The sequence below is a fragment of the Callithrix jacchus genome, chromosome 15 (assembly GCF_049354715.1).
Source record: "Callithrix jacchus isolate 240 chromosome 15, calJac240_pri, whole genome shotgun sequence".
Taxonomy (NCBI): Eukaryota; Metazoa; Chordata; class Mammalia; order Primates; family Cebidae; genus Callithrix; species Callithrix jacchus.
Window position 1 is genome coordinate 50511403 of NC_133516.1, and position 25991 is coordinate 50537393.

A 25991-nucleotide genomic window follows, 5' to 3' on the forward strand; every position below is an offset into this window, starting at 1 on the left:
CTGGAATTACAGGCATGTACCACCATGCCCGGCTAATTTTTTGTATTTTTAATAGAGATTGGATTTCACCATATTGGCCAGGCTGGTTTTGAAATCCTGACCTCAGATAATCAAACCACCTCGGCCTCCTAAAGTGTCAGGATTGCAGGCATGAGCCACCGCACCACGTCTCAACACGTATTCTTAATTATAAAACTCAGAAGAATAGAAAAATAGAGGTGAATTTCTTCAATGCAATAAACAGCACCTCTAAAAACCCTACAGCTCACATTAAACTTAATGGTAAAAGATCAATTGCTTTCCCCTTAAATCAGAAACAAGGCAAGAATGACTGCTCTCATGCCAGTTTTCCTCAAAATGGAACTAAAAGTTTTAGCCAGTGTAATAAGGAAAGAAAAGAAAAGGCATACATATAAGAAAGGAAGAAATAAAACTGATTTTTTTCTATTTTATATGTAGAAAATCCCAAGGAATCTATAGAAAGCACTTTCCTAGAACTTACAAATGAGTTCAATAAAGTGTCAAGGTACATGATAAATATACAAAATCAATTGTATGTCTGTATATTAGCAGTGACTACACAGAGAAAAAGAAATTTAAAAAAAACACTTCAAATTACATCAAAAACATTAAATACTCAGGTGTAAATCTATCCAACCTGTGTAGATTTGTATGCTGAAAATTACACAATGCCAATGAAAGCAATCAAAGATCTAAATAAATGGAGAAGTATTCCATGATCATGGGTTGGAAAATACAATTGAGTAAACATTAATTATCTTAAAATTATCCTAGGATTACTCAGCCTAAATAAGATTTAACACAATTCCTATTAAATTCCTAGCAATATTTTTGTAGACATAGGCAAGACTGTTTTAAAACTTATTTGGAAAGGCAAAGAAAATAGAATCACAAAAATAATTCTTAAAAAATAAAGGAAATCACTATCAATTTCAGTATTTATGATATAGTAATTATGACTGCATGTTTGATAGAGGAGTAGACACATAGATGAATGTAAGAGAAATCAGAAAGAGCCACAAACAAGCATGGCAAACTGATTTTTGACCATGGAATAAAAGCAATTCAGTAAATTAATGGTAGTCTTTTCAACAGATGATATTGGAGCAGTTCGACATCCTAGGCAAAAAAATGAACTGCAGTTTAAAGCTGACCTATCCTACAAATAGATTTAAAAGTAAAACTATAAAATGTATCAGGAAAAAGGGGGAGAATATCTTCAGGACCAGAGGCTTGATGAAAAGTTGTTAGACATGACACAAAAAGCATAATCTATCAAAGAAAAACATAGATAAATTAGACCTCATCAAAATTTAAAACTTTTGCTCTGTGAAAGATCGGTAAAGATGAGTCTGGGGAAAAAAGCAAACCACAGAGCTCACAAATGATTTATAACTTGAATATATAAAGAGCTCTCAGAACTCAAAATTTTAAAAACACACTGGTAAAGGACTTGTAAGAATGTGGAGAAATCAGATCACACATACTTTATTAGTGGAATGAAAAATGGCCCAGACACTCTCAAAACATTTGGCAGCTAAAAACAGAAACAAACTGAAAACACAGTTAGACGACAGGCAGGTTTACTTCTGGGCATTTATCCCAGAGAGATGAAAACCATGTTTGCACAAAACCTGTAGACGATTGTTCACAGCAAACTTATTTATAATGGCCAAACTGGAAACAATGAAAATGTGCCTCAATAGGTAAATGGCTAAGCAAAAATGGGTACATCTATACAATGGAATGCTACTCAGCAATCAGGAGGAATGAGCTAATGACATATGCCACTTGGATGGATCTCAGGGCATTTTGCTGAGATTTTGGGGAAATGGAAAATAGAGTAGTGGTTGCTAAGGGGCGGTTAGCAATGGGGGATGGCAGGGGTGGCAGTGTGACTGTAAAGGGCTTAACATAAGGGAGAATTTTGTAGTAATGGAATAGTTCTATATTTAAAACTATATACTTACGTTGTATCAGACCAAAGTCCTGATATTGTGCTACTGTATGTTGGATGTAACCAGTATCTGGGTGAAAGGTACAGGGATCTATCTTTCTGTACTGTCTTTGCAACTTCCTATAATGATTTCAAAATAGAAAGTTCAAGGGAAAACCATTCATCCTATTGGGAATACATTTTAAACATGCTGTTTTATTAACAACTCTATTATTTAGAGTCAACTTTCCTGAGGATAATCTGCCTACTCTTCAAAATACCTCAGATTCTAACAGACAAAACGCATTTCCTTCAGTGTCTTGGGGCTGTCTAGGCAATGATATTTCAGATACAGTTGGAGGATAAAAACCGGAAAATTGAAGCTGATGCCCTGGAGTATCCTAAGCTCCCATTAGATGAACACAGATATATTCTGAATGACTGGATCAATGTACCTGTTGAATACATGTGATTTATAAAGGCGTCTCTAGCAATTGATCAGTGCCAAATCACAGATATTGCAAAGATCAGAAGAACACAAAAGTAAAGGAAAAAAAGAAACTTTTTTGTTTCCTGGCCCTTCCTATTTTTTTAATGTGAACTAAAGAGTTGATATTGGTTTCACTTGCTCATTGAAAGATGAAAACAGCTCTAATATTGCAAATGATCAAATGTCTAATTATATCTTTAGGCCCTTTTAACAACAAAGGCTTTAATTTGATTCAGTAAATCAGCATCCCCTAGGGTTCTCCCAAAGGAATGCCATAAAATGAGCTTGGCTTTATAATTTGTCCTTTTCATATCTATATTTTATTCAAAATACAGTCATTAGAACTGATTTAATATTGCTCATGATAACACCATACTTACTATATTTCTGACAGACCCTTTCAGATGGAAACTTAAAGGGAGTTCTCCTTTGTCAGAGAAAGGTTGTGAGAAAGTAGAATGAAGACATTTATTGAAGAATCCATATGGCTTCAAGCCTCCTTAGGAGATCAGATGAAGACATTTCTTTTTTTCCTCTCAGCCCTTGATTTTGTCATTGAATCTCTGGACCATTGCACGGAGTAGTGGTCAGTATTAAGAGATATGAGTCTCTAACCCAGAGAAACTTTGGACCAACCAACAATCTCCTGTGTTTGGAAATCAGATTAGAAAATAGTCATCACATACATAGCCAAAACCAAAAGAAGTATTCCACCAGGGCTTACTCGCCCTTCCTTTTAGCCATAAGAAACCATCTCCTTCTATCTAATAGCATTTTTGCCTCCTATTTTCTGCTATGAGGATGTCTTGGCAATTGGGATAATTTTCCATTAAACACCAAGACACGTCCTTCCTCATTTTAGCAGTCTTGCTGACTGTACTTTACATAATGTCTCATTGCTGAAATCAATTAGTGTCTTATCAAATTTTTAGTTAAGTAATTCTCATTTAAATCTATTTACTCTCTAAGAACTCACATTCCCAGTTCTGGACAGTCTTGTGTAATTACAAATTTTATTATAGCATTAGACTCTAAATCTTCTTTTCAATTCCATTATCACTACCCTGATAAGGTTTTATTTTTACAATGCCTTCTCTGGGGTTTTTTGCTCAATCTATATGGCCTTGAAAATGAATTGTGGTTGCTGACATTACTAACAGTTTCTCTCAAATTGCAAATCTCTTGAGAGACAAAATAGAAACATGACAAGTGGCACGAATTCCAGCAGTAACACTTACTGTGTCTTCAGCATGGCTTTCGAATTTTTCTAAGACTCAGATTTTCATCTGGGAAATACTGGTGAAATACTGTGTTGTGCCTTACTTATAGCGGGCGCTCAGTCAACATTTTGTTTCTGTCGTGATTTCTGCACAGTGAAGTCAGAGATGTCTCAGGTTTACATTGAAACCTGGAATGTGGGAGATCAGAGGAAAAGGTTAATAGATGAATTTTGATGGATACAGAAATCTCTTTCCACACATCCTGATACGTGGAATCTGTGGATTGGCAAGACTTAGATATGAGAGATCAAGTGGAAACAGTGAATTATCATCTCAGAGTTTTGACAGTCAAACAGAATGGCATTTCTAGCTCTTTGGGTTGTTCTTCCTCTTCAAGAGAAATACCTCAGTCCAAGTTAGGATGAACAGGTAAGTCAAGGGAGTATCTCAAGTGAGTTCAGTTGGAGAGTAAATATACTGGTGAAACTATTTGAAGGAGAGACAGTTTAAACAAGGAAGTTAAACCTGTTTCATTTGTACCCAAGAGATTGTAATTCATGGAGTTGCCTGACATGAGAATGTTAATGCCGTTGAAGAACTGATTACTTACATTTCCCAAGAGAAGAGAACATACCATGCCATGCAAGGCCAGGGGAGCATCAAGCTTTGGTCAGGAGACAGAAGCAGAAATGAGAAAAAACCTAGACCAGAGCCTTTATTGGGATTTCTTCTACAGCAAGGGAGGCCAGGCTGAACAGTTTAGTAATGGCTAGTTTGAATAACAAACAGACTTATAGAAAGAAAAGAGTCTATGTTAGACAACATTTGTTCAGGCATGAGTTATAGTGCTATTGGCCATGAGTTCTATGTTCATGAATCAACAATAATGTATGAAATAAGGTGCCTTTAAACAGAAACACACATAAAACAGGGTTATATATTGATTGGTTGGAAATGTTCTGACCAGAGGCTAGTAGGAAACTTACCCTCTCTTTCCCCTCAGAGCCTTGATTTCAGTATTCATTAATTTAGTATTTGTGGCAACATTATAAAACATAACAAGAATTGACTGTACAATTCTGGTGAGGATGCACAGTAACTGGATCTCTCACACATTGCAGGTGGGAATGTAGAATGGTATAACAGCTCTCAAAAATTTGGCAACTCTTCTTGCCAAGTTAAACATACATTTACCTTACAAGCCAGTGATTGTACTTTGGGGTATTTACGCCCAGAGAAATGAAAACTTACATGTACGCTTGAAGGGGTAGGTTTATGCTAAATTTGGGGAATTTGGGGCCTTTTTTTCCAGGTTCATGTTCTATTTCTTCGCCTTGTGGGACTCAAAAAATGTGAATGTTTGATCTGTCTTACAAGTCCCAGAGGCTCAGTTCATTTTATTTCCTTCCATTTTTTTCTCAGTTGTTCAGACTGGATGTTTTCTATTGGTCTGTCTTCAAGTTCATGGATTCTTTCCTATTTCATCTCACTTTTGCTTTTAAATCTATCCAGTGAGGTTTTTAATTTTGTTTTTATTTATTGTATTTTTCATTTCAAAAAATTCATTTGGTTCTTTGTATTTTTATTTTATTCCTCAGTTGATCTATTTTTACATTTGTTTCCAGAGCGGTTGTAATTGCTTCCTGGAGCATTTTCATGATAGCTGCTCTAAAATCTGTAAACATCCCAACATCTGTGTCATCTCAGTTCTGGCATCAGTTAATCATATTTTTATATTATTTGAGATTGTCCTACTTCCTAATAATGAGTAGTTTTGGGCTGCATTCTAGATATTTTGAACACTATGTTGTCAGACTGATTCCTATGTAAAGCTGTTTTGGCAGCTAGTCAAACTTTTAGGTTCAAAATGTACATCCAGCTCACTTTTGTGGGTCATGATTCAAATGTCAATCTAGTTTATAAGTCTGCAGTTCTGCTGTTCTGGTTGGCTGCACTTGTGTACCAACCTAGACGACAGGAGTATACCCTATAGTCTCCTTAGCAATGGCTACAGTGGGGAAGGCAGGGACACTCATTACTGGAGGGTGGGAACAGAAGACAGGGTTTCATGCACTGACAAAGCTGGGGAGGGAAAGTCATTTTCTTCTTGCAGAGGAGATGGATTTGTAATTCTGTCCACCAGCTCCAGAGAGCAAGGGTCCTCCCTCATATCTGTAGTGTCAGGAGAGGTAACAGGAAGGTGGAAGTCAGAGTTGACCTGCAGGCTCTACATAAGAATGATACAGCCTTACACATAGGGCAAGGGGATGGAAGAAAGAAAGGATTCCACCCACAAACTCCACTGCTGCAAAACCTGTTGTGTTGGACAGGAGGTGTACTTTTTTTTTTTTTTCATGGTGTTTACCTCAAGAACAGACAGATGTTCATTTAAGGTTTCTGGACTATTATGTTGCATTTTCTCCAGTTCTTTGGGCAAGAGAAAACAGGCTTTTCTTGGGGGTATTTTTTTTTTTTGTCTGCATCTATTGATATCGCTGAGTTTCAGGTTCCTCTAGTGCCCAATCTGTGATATATGGAAGATAGGAGAAAAAGAGAGAAGAAAACAAAACCCAGAGCCTCCTTGAGTTCCAGCATCACAAGGCAGTCTGATTTTCGTCCACCTTTTGGAGTCTTCTTCTGGGTAACTTTGATATTTCATCCAGGGATTTTGGTTGTGATTAAGAGTAAAATAGAATGTACTTTGCTTAGAATTGGAGGTACTACCAATCCCTTTGGGATGGCTATTAAGGTTTTGTGATTTTTGGTCCTATGAACAATACTGTGATTCATATTCTTGCACATACCACTTGGCCCCTTAACTCCTTGAGATAAAAATCCTGCAGGTAGAAATCTTGAAGTCAAGTGATAATACACTGTTACAGCTCTTGATACACAATATGTATGATGTAACACCGTACCTCTGTAGTTCTTGTTAAATATTAATCTTTCTGTTTAATATTGGCCAAGCTGATACATGAAAGACTGCAGTCTCGATTACTCATCAAGAACTGCAAATCTCGAGCCTTTTTCTGTTTCTTTTGTGAATTACTAATATCATCTGTTCACTTTTCTTTCTTCAGCTTTTAAGTTTTGGAATACATGGGCAGGATGTACAGGTTTGTTACATACATAAACATGTGCCATGGGGGGTTGCTGCACAGATCAACCCATCACCTAGGAATTAAGCCCAGCATCCATTAACTATTCTTCCTAATGCACTTTTTCCCACTGCCCTACCACTAACAGGCCCCAGTGTGTGTTGTTCATCCCATCCATGTGTCGTCATTGTTCATGTGAGATCATGTGGTATCTGATTTTTTTATTCCTGTGTTCGTTTCCTTAGGATAAGATTTTCCAGTTCCATCCATCTCCCTGCAAAAACACATGATCCCATTCCTTTTATGGCTGTATAGCATTTCATGATGTATATGTACCATGTTTTCTTTATTCAGTCCATCATTGATAAGCATTTGGGTTGATTTCATGTCTCTGCTATTGGAATAGTGCTGCAATGAACATATGCATGTGTGTATCTTTACAATTGACTGATTTATATTCCTTTGGGTATATACCCAGTAATAGGATTGTTGGGTCAAGTGGCATTTCTGCATCTTGATCTTTGAGGGAATTGATACACTGTCTTTCACAATGATTGAACTAATTTGCACTCCCATTAACAGTGTAAAAATGTTTCTTTTTATCAACAACCTCATCAGTATCTGTGTTTCTTAACTCGTTAATAATTGCCATTCTCACTGGTGTGAGAGGGTATCTCATTGTGGTTTTGATTTCCATTTCTCTAATGATCAGTGATGCTGAGATTTTTTATTCATATGTTTGTTGCTTGCATGAATGTCTTCTTTTGAGAAGTGTCTGTTTATGTCCTTTGCTCACTTTTTAATGAGGTTTCTTTTTTTTTCTTGTAAATTTAAGAGTTCCTTGTAGACTTGGGATATTAGACATTTTTCAGATGGGTAGATAGCAAAAAATTTTTCCCATTCTGTTCACTCTGATAGTTCCTTTTGCTGTGCAAATCTCTTTAGTTTAATTGTATCCTATTTGTTATTTTTTTCTTTTGTTGCTATTGCCTTTCATGTTTTCATCATGAAATCTTTGCCTGCACCTATGACATGAGTGTTATTGCCTAGATTTTCTTTTAAAGTTTTTATAGTTTTGGGTTTTATGTTTAAGTCTTTAATCCATCTTGAGTTAACGTTTGTATAAGGTGTAAGGAAGGGGTCCACTTTCAATTTTCTGCATATGGCTAGTCAGTTCTCCCAGCATCATTTATTAAATGAGGAATCCTTTCTCCATTGCTTGTTTTTGTCAGGTTTGTCAAAAATGAGACAGTTGTAGGTGTGCAGTCTTATTTCTGAGTTATCTATTCTGTTTGTCTATGTGTCTATGTTCAACATATGCAAATCAATAATAGACATATGTCACATTGGTCTTTGTGTGTATTTTTGTACCAGTACCATGCAGTTTTGGTTACTGTAGCCTTGTAATATAGTTTTAAATTGGGTAGCAAGATGCCTCCAGCTTCTTCTCCTCTTTCTTTCTTTCTTTCTTTCTTTCTTTCTTTCTCTTTCTTTCCTTCCTTCCTTCCTTCCTTCCTTTTTCTTTCTTTCTTTTTGCTTAGGATTGTCTTGGCTATGTGGGCTCTTTTTGGTTCTGTATGAATTTTAAAATAGTTTATTCTAATTCTGTGAAAAATGTCAATGGTAGTTAATGGGAATAGCACTGAATTGGTAAATTACTTTAGATAGTATGACCATTTTCACAATATTGATTGTTCCTATCCATGAACACTAAATGTTTTTCCTTTCGTTTTTGTTCTCTCTCATTTCCTTAAGAGTGGTTTGTAGTTCTCCTTGAAGATGTCTTTCACTTCCCTTGTTAATTATATTCCTAGGTATTTTACTATTTTTGTGGCAGTTGAGGATGGGAGTTCCTTTGTGATTTGCCTCTTTGCTTGTTTGTTGGTGATGTATACAAATGTTAGCAACTTTTGCACATTGATATTGTATACCAAAACTTTGCTAATGTTGCTTATCAACCTAAGAATATTTTGGGCTGATATGATGGGGTCTTCTAAATATAGGATCATGTCATCTGCAAACAGAGATTTTGACTTTCTCTGTTCCTGTTAGAATACCCATTGTTTCTTTCTCTTTACTGATTGCCCTGGCCAGAACTTCCAATACTGTGTTAAATAGGAGTGGTGAGAGAGGGCATCCTTGTCTTATGCTGGTTCTCAAGGGGAATGATTCCAGCTTTTTGTTCATTTAATATAATATTGGCTATGGGTTTGTCATATATGGGTCTTCTTGTTTTCAGGTATGTTCCTTCAATACCTGGTTTATTGAGGGTTTTTAACATAAAGGGATGGTGAATTTTGTCAAAGGTCTTCTGTGCACCTATTGAGGTAATTGTGTCATTTTTGCCTTTAGCTATGTTTATATGATGAATCACATTTATTGATTTGCATATGTTAAACCAACCTTGCATCCCAGGAATAAAGCCAGCTTGATCATGGTGAATAAGCTTTTTGGTGTGCTGCTAGATTTGGTTTGCAAATTTTTATTGAGGATTTTTGCACTGATGTTCATAAGCGATATTGGCTTGAAGTGTTTTTTGTTGTTGTTGTATCTCTTCCAGGTTTTGGAATCAGGATGATGCTGGCCTCATAAAATGAATTAGGGAGGAGTCCCTCCTTTTTCATTTTTTGTAATAATTTCAGGAGGAATGGTACCAGCTTTTCTTTGTACCTCTGGTAGAATTCAACTCTAAACCTGTCTGGTTCTAGGCTGTTTTTCGGTTGGTAGGCTATTTATTACTGCCTCAGTTTCAGAACTTTTTATTTGCCTATTTAGGAATCATATTTCTTTATGGTTCAGTCTTAGCAGGGTGAATGTGTCCAGAAATATATCCATTTTTTCTAGATTTTTTAGTTTATGTACATAGAGGTGTTTATAGTATTCTCTGATGGTTATTTGTATTTTTGTGTGGTCAGTAGTAATATCCCCCTTATCATTTCTGATAGTGTCTTTGATCCTTCCCTGTTTTCTTCTTTATTAATCTAGCTAGGAGTCTATTTTATTTTTTCAAAAAACCAGCTCCTGGATTCATTGATTTTTACTTTTTGATGAGTTTTCATGTCCCTTTCTCCTTCAGTTCCACTCTGATCTTGGTTATTTCTTGTCTTCTGCTCTTTGGGTTTTGTTTGCTTTTGGTTCTCTTGTTCTTTTAGTTGTGATGTTAGGGTGTCAATTTGAGATCTTTCTAGCTTTTCGATGTGTGCATTTTGTGCTGTAAATTGCCCTCTTAACACTGCTTTAGCTGCGTCCCAGAGAGACTAGTACATTGTCTCTTTGTTCTCATTGGTTTCAAAGAACTTTTGAATTTTTGTCTTAATTTTATTATTTACACAGGAGTTATTCAGGAGCAGGTTGTTCAATTTCCATGTAGTTGTGTGGTTTTGAATGAGTTTTGAAATCTTAACTTTTAAGTAAATTGTGCTGTGTGGTCTGAGAGGCTGTTTGTTATGATTTCAGTTCTTTTACATTTGCTGAGGAGTGTTTTAGTTCTGATTATGTGATCAATTTTAGAGTAAGTGCCATATGGTGATGAGAAGAATGTCTATTCTGTCCTGGGGTGGAGAGTTCTTATCAGGTCTGCTTGATCCAGAGTGGAGTTCAGGTCCTGAATATCTGTTAATTTTCTTTTCTCAGTCTAACATTGTCAGTGGGTGTCAAAATCTCCCACTACTATTGTGTGGGGGTCTAAGTCTCTTTAAAGATCTCTAAAAATTGTTTTATGAATCTGGGTACTCCTGTATTGGGTGCATATGTATTTAGGATAGTTTTTCTTGTTGAATGAAACCCTGTGCCATTATAATGATGCCCTCCTTGTCTTTTTTGATCTTTGTCAGTTTAAAGTCTGTTTTATTAGAAACTATAATTGTAACTCCTGCTTTTTCCTGTTTTCCATTTGCTTGGTGAATTTTCTTCCATTCCTTTATTTTGGGCCTATGTGTGTCTTGGGATAAGAGATGAGTCTCTTGAAGACAGCATACCAATGGAACTTGACTCTCTATCCAGCTTGCCATTCTGTGTCTTTTAAATGGAGCATTTAGCCCATTTATATTTAAGGTCCATATTGTTATGTGTTACTTTGATCCTGTCATCATGATGCTAGCTGGTTAATTTGCAGACTTGTTTATGTGGTTGCTTCATAGTGTCACTGGTCTGTGTACGTTAGTATGCTTTTTAAGTGGCTGGTAATGGTTTTTCATTTCCATATTTAGTGCTTCATTCAGGAGCTCTTGCAAGGCAGGCCTGCTGGTAACATATTCCCTTAGCATTTGCTTGTCTGAAAAGAATCTTATTTCTTCTTCACTTATGAAGGCTGGATATGAAATTCTGGGTTGAAAATCCTTTTCTTTAAGAAGGTTGAAGATTGGCCCAAAATCTCTTCTGACTTGCAGGGTTTCTGCCGGGATGCCCACTGTTAGTCTGATGGGTTTCCCTTTGTAGTTAAACCTAACCTTTCTCTCTGGCTTCCCTCAACAATTTTTCCTTCATTTTGACCTTGGAGAATCTGATGATTATCTGTGTTGGGGTTGATCTCATTGATTATCTTACTGGGGTTCTCTGAATTTCCTGACTTTGAATGTTGACCTGTCTTGCTAGGTTGGGGAAGTTTTAGATGATATCCTGAAGTATGTTTTCCAACTTGGCCCCATTCTCCCCATCTCTTTTCATGTATCCCAGTCATACGTTCAGTCTTTTTACATAATCACATATTTCATAGCAGTTTTATTCATTCCTTTTCATTCTTTTTTCTCTATTCTTGTCTGCCTGTCTTATTTTGGAAAGATAGTCTTCAAGCTATGAGATTCTTACCTCCACTTGTTGTATTCAGCTATTGAGAGTTATAGTTGCATTGTGAAGTTCTTGTGTTGTGTTTTTCATCTCCATCAGGTCTTTTATGCTTCTCTCTAAACTGGCTATTCTGGTTATCAGCTCCTCTATAATTTTATCGTGATTCTTAGCTTTTTTTACATTGGATTACAACATGCTCCTTTAGCTCAGTGAATTTCATTATTACCTACCTCCTTAAGCCTACTTCTGCCAATTCTTCCATTTCAGCAGCCTCAGCCCAGTTCTGTGTCCTTGATGGAGAGGTGTTGTGGTCATTTAGAGGAAAAGAGGCACTCTGTCCTTTTGAGTTTTCACAATTTTTGCGTTCTTTATCATCTTTATGGGGTAATTGACCTTTGATCTTTGATGTTGCTAAACTTGGAATAGGATTTTATGGAGTCTTTTTGTTCATGTGGTTGTTGCTTTGTTTTAACAGTAAGACCACTCTTCTGTAGGACTGCTGCAGTTTGCTGAGGGTTCACTCCAGATCATAGTTGCCCTGGTCCCTCCCATACCTGGAGGTATCACCAGTGAAGGCTGTGAAACAGCAAAGGTGGCAAGCTGTTCCTTCCTCTGGGAGCCTCCTCCCAGGGGGCACTGACCTGATGCCAGCCAGAACATTCTTGTAGGAGGTGTCTGGAGACCCCTGTAGGGATGTCTCACCCAGAGAGGAGAATTGGGATAAGAGACTCACTTAAACAAGCAGTCTGGCTGCTCCTTGGAAGAGCAAGTGCATTGCACTGACCACCTGGCCTCTCCAGAGACAGGAGCCTGGAAAGATTAAGTCTGCTAACTGAAGAGACAGTAGGTGCCCCTCTCTCCTGGGGTGGGGGTAGCACCAGGGAAAGATCGGAGTTTTGTCCCTAGAACCCTGGCTGCAGTTGCTGAAATTCCCACAGGGTGGCCCCTCCCAGTGAGGAGGGATGGATTGGTGTCCCACTTAAAGAAGCAGACTGCCACAATAAGGTGCAGTAGCTGTGCTCTGTTGTGGGGAATTCCTCCTGGTCCCCAGTACTGGCAGGCTACAGCAGCCAACTGGAACAGCAGATATGGCAGCTGCCCCTCCCCCTGGGAACTCAGTCCATCTCAGGCCATTTCCAGCCTGCTGCTGTGGGCTAGCTGGAATTCCAGTCCAGTGGGTCTTAATTTGTGAGGTGCAATGGTTGTGGGGCCCACAGAATGAAGGTACTTGGCTCCCTGGATTCAGCCCCTTTCCTAGGGAATGCACAGGATCTCCTGCCTTGCTGGAATTACTGGGACTGGAGTATGCAAAACTCCCAGGTTTCCCTAAATGCCCCAGTAAGCAGGTGGGCAGCCACTCCACCAAGACTTTGCATAGCTCTGTGCTTTGGACCCAAGGTCCTGGTGATGTGGGCTCATGAAAGGATCTCCTGATCCACTGGTTGCAAAGATCCATAGGAAAAGCATGGTTTCCCAGAAAGGGTTGCACAGTTACTAACCACCTTCTTTGACTGGGGGTGGTAGTTCCCCTGGCTCTGTGCTACTCATGGGTGGACCATCACCTCACCCTGCTTTTTCTCACTCTCCGTGGGTTTAGTCATCCTCCTAGTCAGTCCCAATGTGAGAACCTAGATACCTCAGGTGCAGAATTCACTCAGCATTTTGTGAGCGCTGTGGATTGCATTGGCCATCTTGGCCCCTCTCCAGTTCACTTTTCTATTGAGATGTTCATGTTTTACTCACTGGTTTGTAAAAGTTTTGTATCTATCAGTATTTTGTCTGCCATGTGAGCTATAAATACTGTTTCCAGTTTGAGTTTAGTTTGGTGTATATGGTTGTGCCATGTACAAAGTTTTGCTTTTTACATAGTCAGACCAGTTTTTACAAATATTTGCCTATTGGGCAGATCTTTCTTCCAAGCCCTATTCTGAACCCTACTCTCTAGTCTGTCCCCTTTTTGTGTTTGAGATGTCAGGAGGGAAGAGAAAACCAACACAGCTCTTTTTTTTTAAATTGCATTTTAGGTTTTGGGGTACATGTGAAGAATATGCAAGATAGTTGCATAGGTACACATGTGGCAGTGTGATTTGCTGCTTTCCTCCCCTTCACCTATATCTGGCATTTCTCCCCATGCTATCTCTCCCCAACCCCCCGCCACCCCTGTTCCTCCCCATTCCCCACAACAGACCCCAGTGTGTAGTGTTCCCTCCTTGTGTCCATGTGTTCTCATTGTTCAATACCCACCTATGAGTGAGAACATGCAGTATTTCATTTTCTGTTCTTGTGTCAGTTTGCTGAGAATGATGTTCTCCAGGTTCATCCATGTCCCTACATAGGACACGAACTCATCGTTTTTGATTGCTGCATAATATTCCATGGTGTATATGTGCCACATTTTCCCTGTCCGCTCTATCATCAATGGGCATTTGGGTTGATTCCAGGTCTTTGCTATTGTAAACAGTGCTGCAATGAACATTCGTGTGCATGTGTCCTTATAGTAGAATGATTTATAATCCTTTGGATATATACCCAGTAATGGGATTGCTGGGTCAAATGGAATTTCTATTTCTAGGTCCTTGAGAAATTGCCACACTGTCTTCCACAATGGTTGAACTAATTTACACTCCCACCAGCAGTGTAAAAATGTTCTTATTTCTCCACATCCTCTCCAGCATCTGTTGTCTCCAGATTTTTTAATGGTCACCATTCTAATTGGCGTAAGATGGTATCTCAATGTAGTTTTGATTTGCGTTTCTCTAATAACCAGTGATGATGAGCATTTTTTCATATGTTTGTTGGCCTCATGTATGTCTTCTTTTATACAGTGTCTGTTCATATCCTTTGCCCACTTTTGAATGGGCTTGTTTTTTTCTTGTAAATCTGTTTTAGTTCTTTGTAGATTCTGGATATCAGCCCTTTGTCAGATGAGTAAACTGCAAAAGTTTTTTCCCATTCTGTTGGTTGCCAATTCACTCTAGTGACTGTTTCTTTTGCCATGCAGAAGCTGTGGAGTTTGATTAGGTCCCATTTGTCTATTTTGGCTTTTGTTGCCAATGCCCTTGGTGTTTCGGTCATGAAGTCCGTGTCTACTCCTATGTCCTGAATGGTTTTGCCTAGATTTTCTTCTAGGGTTTTTATGGTGTTAGGTCTTATGTTTAAGTCTTTAATCCATCTGAAGTTAATTTTAGTGTAAGGCGTCAGGAAGGGGTCCAGTTTCTGCTTTCTGCATATAGCTAGTCAGCTTTCCCAACACCATTTATTAAACAGGGAATCCTTTCCCCATTGCTTGTTTTCGTCAGGTTTATCAGAGATTGTATGGTTGTAGATATGTTGTGCTGCCTCCGATGCCTCTGTTCTGTTCCATTGGTCTATATCTCTGTATTTGATACTGTAGCCTTGTAGTATAGTTTGAAGTCCAGTAGGGTGATGCCTCCTGCTGTGTTCTTTTTATGTAGAATTGACTTGGCTATAAACATAGCTCTTTTTAAAGAAGAATGGAGTAACAAATAAGGAAGGTCTTTAAGATTACTCTTTTTCCTAATCTTTTTTTGTAAAGTAAAAGCCCTCCAAAAACCCATGCAAATCCCTCACTACTTTGCTCACTCTGACCTAGGCCAAATGTGTTAATGCCAAATCAGAGCCATCTGCACTGATTTTCTGCAGGAAAAATCCCTTTCCCTTGGGAATGAGACACAGCCTCTTTCAAAGATTCCTTCCCCAGTTCCCACTCCTTGTCTGTGCTCTAGTAGTGAATCAGGAAAGACAGCGATTGAAATAGCATATGGCAGCATCAAATACAAAGTTTTTCTTTGACAGTTTCAAGAGTTTGTCACTAACTTTCTCGAGCTGAAAGCTAGTGATTTTACCTTAGTTTCTTCACTGTAGTATTCAGAATCAGTTTCAGTCTTCTATCAGATATATAGCAATCATAAATATTTAAATATTCTGAAGTATTGTCCTGATTCCTATTTCAACCCATGCCCCACTGAGCTGAGCTAAACATTCCAACTCTATTGACTTGTGTGTGAGAAACTAGGGATTATTTTTTATGTTTTCTTTTCAGTTGTTGCAATGGTAAAATAGCAAGGGCATGATTTTATTTTCTGTGTTATCTGTGAATGGCCTATAAAACACTGAGCACTGAACTTAATATATGTAACAAAGCAATGGTGAAGCTGAAATTCAAAGAGAAGTCAGAGAAGTTCAGAGACCCAACTGAACTGTTGAGAATAGTATTTCAGACTTGGAAGTAGAAGACTAAAGTTTATTTGCTTACTTCCATCTCTTGATCATTAATTACAGTTATTCAATTAATAATTCAGTGTCCTGAACTATTTTGATAACTTCTCATTAAGAGAATCAAAGCTGATAATTAAGGGATGAGTCAGAAACCTCATCCACAGAGAGCAAGGGCCCAAATGAAGAACATAAAAGATGTATCATTTTACATTCCTAATATGTAAGTGGACTATGAAGATTGATAGCACTGAATAGGAGAGAGATGAAAGTATGAGCTTTCAGAGTCCTGCTTTCTTCCTAGCCAAAAATCAATACTACAAAGATGCCCACCATGCATCAGTAACTGTTCATCAATTATTTACTGGGCTCTTTTGTTCCAAGTTCTGTTTACAAGATTACTTTGTAACTTGAAATGATTGTTTCCTTTGCTATGGCTGCTGAATGGGGCTTGAGGTTTTTGCAAGATCAACCTGAAAGAACTGGTGTGTGGGTGTGTGTCTGTCTGTCTGGCATCTGTTGTCTCATGTTTCAGATTCAATCCATTTTTTGCATCTTTCTGGTGGTGCTCTCATGTCCACCACATAGGTATTACAGGCCAAGGCATTTACCTGTCCATGAAGACAGCACAAGGGTTTCTAACATTCTGCCAAACTCACATCTAAGGGCAATAGGAAGCAATGATTCTTGAGTGTTCTTTGAGTTGGTCCTTTCTTTCCCAAAGTTCTCAATAACTTGGAAACAAGAAAAAAACACAAAGATCCAGTCTTATTTGTTCCCAATTTTCTATCAGCTGCATGCACTTAAACCTTAAGCCCACTTTTCAGTGAAGACTTTTTGGTTTCTTTTGGCATGAAGTGACTAGTTGGACTACAAGTTATTCATAAACTATGCACAACTTTATTAAGAGCTTATTACAGTCCATGGGCATTTGTAAATTCAACCAATTGTGGATCAAAAATACTTGGGGGGAAATGAAGACAGTTGTGTCTATACTGAACATGTACAGACCTTTTTTCCTGTCATTACTCCCTAAATACAGTATAATTATTATTTATATAGTATGTGCATTATATTCAGTATTATAATTAACCTAGGGATGACTTTAAGTTTATGGGAAGATGTACATAGGTTATATGAAGATACTATGCCAGTTTGTTCAGGCTAGACTGCTTTACTAAATGGTGATGTTCATCATCAGACTAGCATTGGATTTATCCTTGGTCAGTGGGTCCCTAATTGTGCACAAAGTTGTTTGTACAGAAGCATTTTCCAGTTTATCTGTGAAATAGGCATTTTTGGTATGGTGTTTCCATTGCCACTTCCAAGAGTTAATGCTCAATCTTGTATACATACCAACAGGTTCTTGCAAAAATTCAAATAAAAGAAGCTGGCCAAGTAGTGATGGTGGTAGATGAGGGAGTATATATAGACCCATAAAAGGGGCAGCTTCTCCTCTGCATCCAATGATGTGAGAAAACATAGGCTCAATGTTGCCACATCTGTCTATTTAAGCAACCTTGGAAAGCCACATAACATATGCTAGATTGTATCTGCTCTTATAATCAAGTACAGGCTTAGCTGCTCACCACTTGTAAAATGAATAACAAGATGAAGTGGAGTGAAAGGAAAGTGATTTTATGTCCAGAGCTAGCAGTGAGGAAACAGCCAGCTCACCCTTTCTAGAACTGCCTCAAACTTTAGGCTGTGGAGAAAGGCTTCAAGAGGCTGCCATTTTCCCCAATGGACCACTGATTCTCTGGAAGTGGTTTACTCACCAGGGATGTACCTTAAGGTGAAGTAGTGTCATTATTAATTGATCTTATTTGGGGTACAAGATCAGACACACGGGCTAAAAAACTAAGTCACTGTTCCATGTACCATAAAATCTCCTTATATATTTTTTAACTCAATACTAAATGAGTGTGCCTAAGGTTAGTGGTAAATAGGCTTGGGAGAAGAAATGAAGCCACCCAATACATGTGTCAACTTTACCATGTAGTTCACATCCCCAAAGTTATATGTTATTTTTAAAAGGAGTTTTTCACATTTAAAATGTGCAAGCCTAGGTAGAATGTTAACAGAGTCTTAAGGCATATATAACCACAAAAACATGTATGCCATGAGCAGGATGAATTTTTTTACTTATTCATATGATCATAACAAATTTAGTATGCATCTAGGCAAAAATTTAGCAAATCTTTCCATTCCTTCTGGAATAATAAAATCAGGTAACTGTTATGCTATAAACACTGAAGTATTGATTTATTTTCCCCCCATAAATGTGAACGGATAGGGATAATTAACTGACATGGTACAGAAACTATGTTTTTGGCATTTCTTAATATACAAAATTCACCCCATATTTTTACAGTATTTTAATAATATACATTTAAAATCTTGGTTAGTCATTCTTCATCTGTTTCATACATTTCTGCATGACAGCATCTGTGAATATGTGGAGACATGTCTGCTGAAAAATCATTAAGCCAATCAAGACTATGATTTTAAAGAATTAAGATGGCTAACAAGTAGGGAAACAGCTAAGTTAAGAACAACTCATTTACTCTCTCAAAATTCAGCACTGAAAGACTCCTCTTCAGGAGGTAACAAAATATTTTCATAGAATTGGCATAAATTTGATCTAATAAATCACCCTTGATCTAAATTGAGATTGTTTTATATTTAAATGATTTACCTTCATGACTACACAAAAGCCATAAAAACTCCAACAAGTTTTATAAATATGTTCTGATAGAACTTTGGTTATAAAATATTGGAATTGATGTGCTTCCTTAGCACTCAGTAAAATGGTGCATTGAAGTTAAAATACTCTCACTTTATGTCTGCTAACCTGACAATGGAAAGCAAAATGCAAAAAATTAAATTATCAAAAGTAAAAAATACAATGCACACATAATATTCCAACTATGCCCTTCTATTGTCAAGGGTTTATAAAATAAATATTCTTTACCACTTAATCCGTTGATCTCTACCAGTTTTCTTCACCAGTTAATCTACATCTGCAAATATATTTGCTAAAAATCTTTTATTATTTAGACCCCTTTAAAACCACTTAATGCAAAAGGAAAAGTCAAAAGAGGAACAGAAACAAGATCCTTTGAAACATACATCCAAGTTCTTTTGTAAAGGTAGAAAGAAAGTAAAGACCGAAGGTGTGTGTAGTAGTGATGCATTTTGAAAACTCTGATTTGCTCTTCTAGGATTTTGGAGGTATGTTCGTTGAGAATCCAGATAGGATGTCAAATGTGTGGTGCCTTGCAGTTATATTCAATGAAATAAAATCACAAAGCAGAGAGGGCTGGGCCAGTTAAGTGAATGCCACTTCTCACAGCACACATATACAAATAGGAAGTTGCTGAAATCCAAGACGATTTTCTGCAAAGTGGCCAGGATGGGAATTTCAGCAAGAGCCCTGCATCCTGCTGCCCCTCCAGGAATGAAGCACACCTCTCTCTCTGCTACCGCGTCACCTAAAACAAATCAAATAAGGGAACATTGAACACTCCATACCCACCAAAATAACCATTCCTGCCTCTGGGAACAATAAGGTCCTGACTGAATAGTCTATCAATTTGTACATTTGCTAATAACCAACCTCACCAAATCAACTGTTCAAATTCTGCTTTGCAGCCTACAAACAAGAAATGTAAAGAATACATACACAAAGTCTTCCGTAATGGATTATGCAGTCTGGCTTTGTATTTGTGAGGTTATAAAAATCCCATTTGATTAAGTACATTCATCACCCATCAATTCATGCATGCTGAGCATGCTTTGTTAATGGCACTAAAAATTTTTCAAAAAAATGGCTGATTAAAATCAGTCCATGTCAAGATAAAAATGTTGCCTTTGTTATTTTTTTAATGCAGTTCACTTTCACTTTTGAAAATAAATTATTTTATAAAACTACTGTATTATTAAAAATGGTAGTGGCTGCATTTTTCCTTTTTAAGCATTCAGGCTCATTACTTGTGATCTAAGAAAATAGAAGAGCATTTCTATACTTGATTGGTCATGTAAGAAATTTTACATGTTAATCAATATACCAGCTCAGGTAGAGGGAAAAAGCATAAGACTTTTTAACATGCCTGTATCACAAAAATATTTTTTCAAAGCAAGTTAATTGATAATACAGTCACTGTACCTGTGCTTTAAATTCAGCTATTTGTGCAAACCTTAGCCTTGCTATTAACTGACATATGGCCTTTATGTATTCAACAGTATTTCTGCCCTTTTGTTTGTGCTAGGTAACTCCAGCAAATGAAACAAAACCCCTGCCCTCATGGAGTTTACCTTCTAGCACAGAAGCTGGAAAACTTTTACTAGAAAGGACTAAATATGGTAAATATTGTCAGTTTTACAGCCATACAGTCACTGTAGCAGTCATATTAATACTCACTGTGAAATAAAGGCACTCTGCCTTTATTTCATTCACAAAAGCAGCCATAGACAATAAATAAATGGATGGCATTGCTTTGTTCCAGACTTTACATATAGATGGTGACATTTGAATTTCATATCTGTATGCATTCTGAAATGATCTCCTTTTGATTTTTTCCATCCATTTAAATATGTAAAACCCAGTCTTAGCTCATGAGCCATACAAAACCAGGCCCAGGGCTGGATTTGGCCTTTAAGCCACAGTTTTCTCATACCTGTTCTAGAGGAGGAGGTTGGACAAACAGGTAAATATTAACAATATGGGCTATGGAGAAAAGTAAGGGGGTATAGAGGGGAAAGGCAGGCTGGGGCAGGGAGGGGAGAGGGCTGCTCTTCTATACATTATGTCAGGGAAGGTTGAAGGAAGTGAGGGAGGCCTGACTCACTGGGAAGAGAGAAAGTAGTAAATGCAAAGACTTTGGCCTTTCTCTGACTGAGGTTCAAGGAAGAGATGAGGAATGCATGACAGGACTGTCAACTTAAAGGGTTGTGACAAATAGGATTAAGATGTAAGAAAAAGAGGAGTCAAGGACAATTCCAAGATCTTTGCGGCTTGAGCAACTGAATGATGGAGGTGGCCATGTTCTGTGTTGGGGTAGATTGTCTCTCTCTTTGCCTTAGTTTCTTCATCTCCAAAATACAGATAATAGTACCTGCCCCCTTCAGTTGTAGTAAAGAGTGAATAAAGTATGTGACTTGAATGACACAACCCAGTGGTTAACACATGGTTCGTACTCAGAGAATGGTGGCTATTGTAATGTTAGCTCTTTTGATATCTATTAATCTATATGAAGGATGTAATTGTCAAAAGCATCTTCTTTGAAACAACTCATTCCCTATGCCCAGCTCATTGTGGACAACTTTACTTGAAGTTGGATGATAAAATGCTCTCAGTTTTATTTTCCATTAAAACTATTATTGTACTGATTACATGTGGAAGATTCATTGCTGCTTCTGAATTTTAATGGATACAGGGGTACTAAGATGCCAATATTAGCTGTACTCCCTTTCATCAGGGTACCTTGAGCATTTCAAGTCTGACTACAGCAGAGATCAGGGAGGACAAAACTTCAGGGTAAAGAAGTCATCTGAGCTGGACATTAAAAGGCAAGTGGAATTTTAGAAGGGGAAGTGGGAGGAGGAGGAACCAATGGTATGGGGAAGTATATGACCTATACAATGATTGGCAGTGAAGGCCCATTTAAGATACCTATAATCTGTATTTTGCATAAGTTTCCAATGGGGATCCATTGATGGTCTCTCAACAGGGAGGGAAGCTGGGCAGAGTTTCTCCTTGTTGCAGAGAAAGCAGGGCATAAGCCAATTAAAGGTGAAAACAGGTAGAGAGCTCAGTTGGACTAATGGTTCCCTCATATTGCCTGTTCATCAACTATTTTTAAAAAGCAGGGTTTTCTAAGCACTATCTCAGACTTACTCTACCAGAATATCCTAGAGGTAGAGTTCAAAACTGTGTATTTTTTTTCACGTTTTCATGATACCATTATGTTATGATACTGACAATGGTCTGTAGTGATGGTCCGAGAGAGAGGCAGGTTAGAGAACCATTTGAGGAAAATACTTGGAAGGTGCTGAAGCCAAAACTGTTGCTTCATTTCTGTAGAAATTTTCCAATATGAAATGTTGGAAATATTTAGACAATAGAAACTTTCAAGTAGGAAGTTTGCAAGCAGCTACTGAAAAAAATATACTGTTCTCTAAAGCAGATTTTCAACCTCCATACATTGACATTTGGGGGCCAAATAATTGTTGTAGAGGCTATCTGTGCTTCGTAGGATGTTTCGCAGCATCCCTGGCTTCTACCCACAAGATGCCAGTAGCATCCTTGCAAAGTGTGATGACCAGAAATATCCGAGACACTACTCAGAGGCAAAAAAACTGCCTCTGGTTGAGAACTACTACTTTAAAGACATAGCTTTCACCCTTAGTAGAGGATTCAAAGTGATTTGCTTCTACTCACAAATAAATTCTGGCCAATGCTCAGCTTTGTTGCTAAGAAGACATCATATACTTGTTAGAAGACTTAACAATGGCAACCCCAAATAGTAAGGAACTCTTTAGCACACAGAATGCAGCAAAACCCAGATTTCAACTAAGAAAAAAATAGTTAAGGCAGGTCCACAGACAGTTATATTCTCCCACAAGAAGCTGTAGCCACATCCTCTCTAAACTCAATGCCACTGTTTTATACCTGGAAAAGATGACTAGTTAGGGAATTATCCCTCTCTCCTATTTTCATGTCTTCATCTAAAGCTATTAATACTCAAGTTCACTGTCAACTATTTTCAGATTTGCATTTAAATGGAAAATAAAATTCTGACATAGCTGGCTTATTGCAGACCATCTTACTTTAGACTTCCTATGTTTTGATGCTGCTATGCATGAACTGTTTAAAGAAAACGGAAACTATTTTGTTATATAGTTTAGTTAACACATCCTCTAGGGAGGCAATTGCTCTGCGTTTATAGGACCTCTGTCTCACCTGTGGTGTAAGGTCAGTAACAATTTTAGGAAAAAGATACCAGGTACTACTGGAAGCTAGTCACAGATCCACAAATGAATTTACTCTATGTGCATAAGATCCATAAAAGACATAAAATGTTTTATGCAGTTCGAGTCACACCAACTCGGATTAATAAAGGAAACAAAGTTTTATGACTTCAAGATTATTCTCAAGTGACATATCACTAAAAAAGAAGCCCAAGTATCATGATGGCTTGGGGAACTGTATTATCTTTCTACAACTTTTCAAAGTGCTAAATGAAATGTCACTACCGTTGAGGATTTAGCTAGAGCAAACTTACATTCCCAGCACAGAGCCAAAGTGCCCCTAAAGGTTTGCTTCCTGCAAATGCCTTCTCTAACTACACATAAATAGAGAGCCGTTCCACCAAGAGAACTACAGTTGGCTTCTGCTTATGATCTTGTTTTATATTTATATATAAAAATCAATACAAACATAATCTTCCAAAATGTTGTTCCTTAGCCTACAAGAAATATGATGAAAGAAAATTTTTATCCCTGATGGAATGTAATACCCTAATTCATGGGTTACTCCAAGATTTTTTCTTAGGAAGGAATTAGGAAAAAATAGCTGAATTTATAAATACTGCAATACAATGTTTGTTTGCTTTAAATAAAGGGAAAGATAGGGAAATTATCTTAAGGCAGGGTTTGCTTAGCAAGCACCCTGGGTTTATATACGATGGAAGTTTACTGAGAATGGCTTAGAACGATGGGAGGGTTGACCTCCTCACACGACCAATATATGACTCCATGGACATCTGCGGCCCTGGATATAAAAGAAGATATCACATCATCACCCCAGTCATCTCAGTATAACTAACAAGGATAAGTTAGTTGATAATCACAATTAATGTTGAAAATGGTCTTGATTTTGACATTCTGGTTTTACATAGAGAATCAACTGACAACTATTCCATTGATAATCTGGGGTATAATATCAGCTAAAGTTTCCATTTAACTTAAAATATATTGTACTATCATCCTTCCTAATATTTTATTTTAGATTTAATATCTTCTATTTTAATATATTTTACAAAGTCATATTTATCATCATATTTCATGTTCACACTTAGAAGGAGAACTGGCCTGCTTTTGACCTCCATGGCCGAAGATGAATTACTAAACACTTAAGAGTGCTCAAAGTATTCATAAAGGAGATACATAAGAAAGGCAAGAAACAATTCACTGGATGTACTTCCTAAGGGGTCAAAGCTCAGTGGCAACCAGAACGAAAGAGTCACTCCACTCCAGTATGTCTAACTCTAATGATCTTAGAATGACCTTGGTTGTGTGGATTTTCATTCAATAAATAGTTCCCAAGGCATTCAGCTGGCTCTGGGACTACCTGGTAGAAAGGGACTTTCCTTTCTTCCAGGGAAAGCAAAAACAAAACCAGGGCCCAACATGAAAGCTCTCCCACTAGATGAAAGGTCTAGGTATTAAGCAAAATAAGCATAGCAATCTACGTAAAATGTAACCAGAGTAAATGCTCGGAGATTTAGGGAGGATGATTTCAATCAGTAAAGGAGTCCCTGAAAAGATTATGATTAACTAGAAGAGAAAGGAGGGAAACATATTCTATGAAGAGGGAAGGAACAGACAGTGCAAAAGGAGATAAGAAGGACTGACAAAAGTCCAGGATGTTTAGAGCAGCCAGAAGGAAGGGAAGTGGTTTGCTATGTTCCTCATTAAGCACCAGGCAGAGGCTAGTGGACCAATCACCAGAGGGAGCCAGTGGAATATTTCGAGGTAGACTAGATTAGAGGATGTGCATTTTACAAAATTTCTGTAGTCACTGTATGGAGACCAGACTAGAAGGCAGCAACCTAGCAGTACAGATGCATCTCCATATGAAAGGGCAGATGGGACAAGAGGAATAAGCACAGTGTTGATGAGTCATGGAAAAACTGCATAGTAAAAACGTAAGGACAAAGTAACCAATTGAACATGGGAAGATAAGGGGAAGAAGGTAGGTTTCTGGCTGGTAACTGGTAGATAATGGCATTCTTCAGAGATGGTGAGAATTAAAAATAATACTATTTGGGGTGAAAAGTATTGGCTTCTAAGTCTTGAATAAGAATCCCCAACCATTAAATCTCCTTTAAAGCAGTGGGTATTTCTACTTGAGTAAATCATCTGGATGTGGATTCTTGCCATGGTGTTTTGATACATTGGCCTGTCAACTCTGAAGCTTTTACTTTAAATCGGGCTTGTGAAGAAGCTGAAATGAATTTAGTGGCACTGCCTAAAATAATGAATTCTCCCACCAAATCACTGCTCTTTAAAATCTGACACACAGGATGATGCTGGGAAATGGGCTTTTCAAAAAGGCCCAAGCAGATTTTTCAGCACATAATGATGTTCTCTTGATGGCAGAATAAGATCGAGGGGAGGAACCCCACAGTTGATAAGTCATAAATGGTAGTTGCATTTTGTCTATACTTGCCTTTGTAGTTTTGACTTTATTGCCACTGCTACAGGACCAACCTGAGTAATCGGGCAGTACTTTACAATCCTCTCCTTCCAAACAGGGATTCATGTGACACCACCATTTCTGAATCACGATGGAAGCTGAAAAACAAAGGCCGGATAATATTTGTGACAGTTTCTTCCTCCAAAGATGGAAAAAATAAATCTCAGTACAAATTAGTACACTGACCTCAAAGATTGGTATTAAGAATAAATTTACTATTAGTAAATTTAAGGACTCCAATCAGGCATATACTCTATAAATTATTTCATTTATTAAAATGTTTAAAAGCAACAGATGTTGGTGATGATGCAGAGAAAAGGGAACCCTTACACACTGTTGGTATGAAGATAAATTAGTACAACCTCTATGGAAAACAATATGGAGAGTTCTCAAAGAACTAAAAATCAACCCTTCAATCCAGCAATCCCACCACTGGTTATCTACCCAAAGGAAAAGCGACTGTTATATCAAAAAGACACCTGCACTCATATGTTTATCACAGCACTAGTTACAATAAATAGCAAAGTCATAGAATCAACACGTATCCATCAGTGGAGGACTGGATAAAGAAAATGTGGTATAGACACACTATCAAATACTACTTAGCCACGGAAGAGAATGAAATCATGTCTTTTACAGCAACATAAATGGAACTGGAGGTGATTCTTAAGTGAAATAACCTAGAAACAAAGTCAAATCTGCATGTTCTCACTTATAAATGAGA

The 25991-nt window shown here is 37.6% G+C and overlaps 1 protein-coding gene across 6 annotated transcripts in view; it reads right to left on the minus strand.

The window, feature by feature from the left end:
* Positions 1-16666: 16666 nt before the first annotated feature.
* Positions 16667-25991, minus strand: part of TAFA4 (TAFA chemokine like family member 4) — a 210268-nt gene continuing 200943 nt past the window's right edge. For 4 of the 6 annotated variants that reach the window (XM_054245849.2, XM_078351450.1, XM_008981991.5 and 1 more), the window contains 2 exons: positions 25282-25365; positions 16667-19280 (listed from right to left, as the gene is read on the minus strand). In XM_054245849.2, the coding sequence (XP_054101824.1) occupies positions 19078-19280; positions 25282-25365 (287 nt within the window). In that variant the 3' untranslated portion in view covers positions 16667-19077. Of the gene's footprint in view, positions 19281-25240; positions 25366-25991 lie in introns of all 6 variants that reach the window. The other 2 variants (XM_054245851.2, XM_008981993.4) reach the window with 1 other exon arrangement.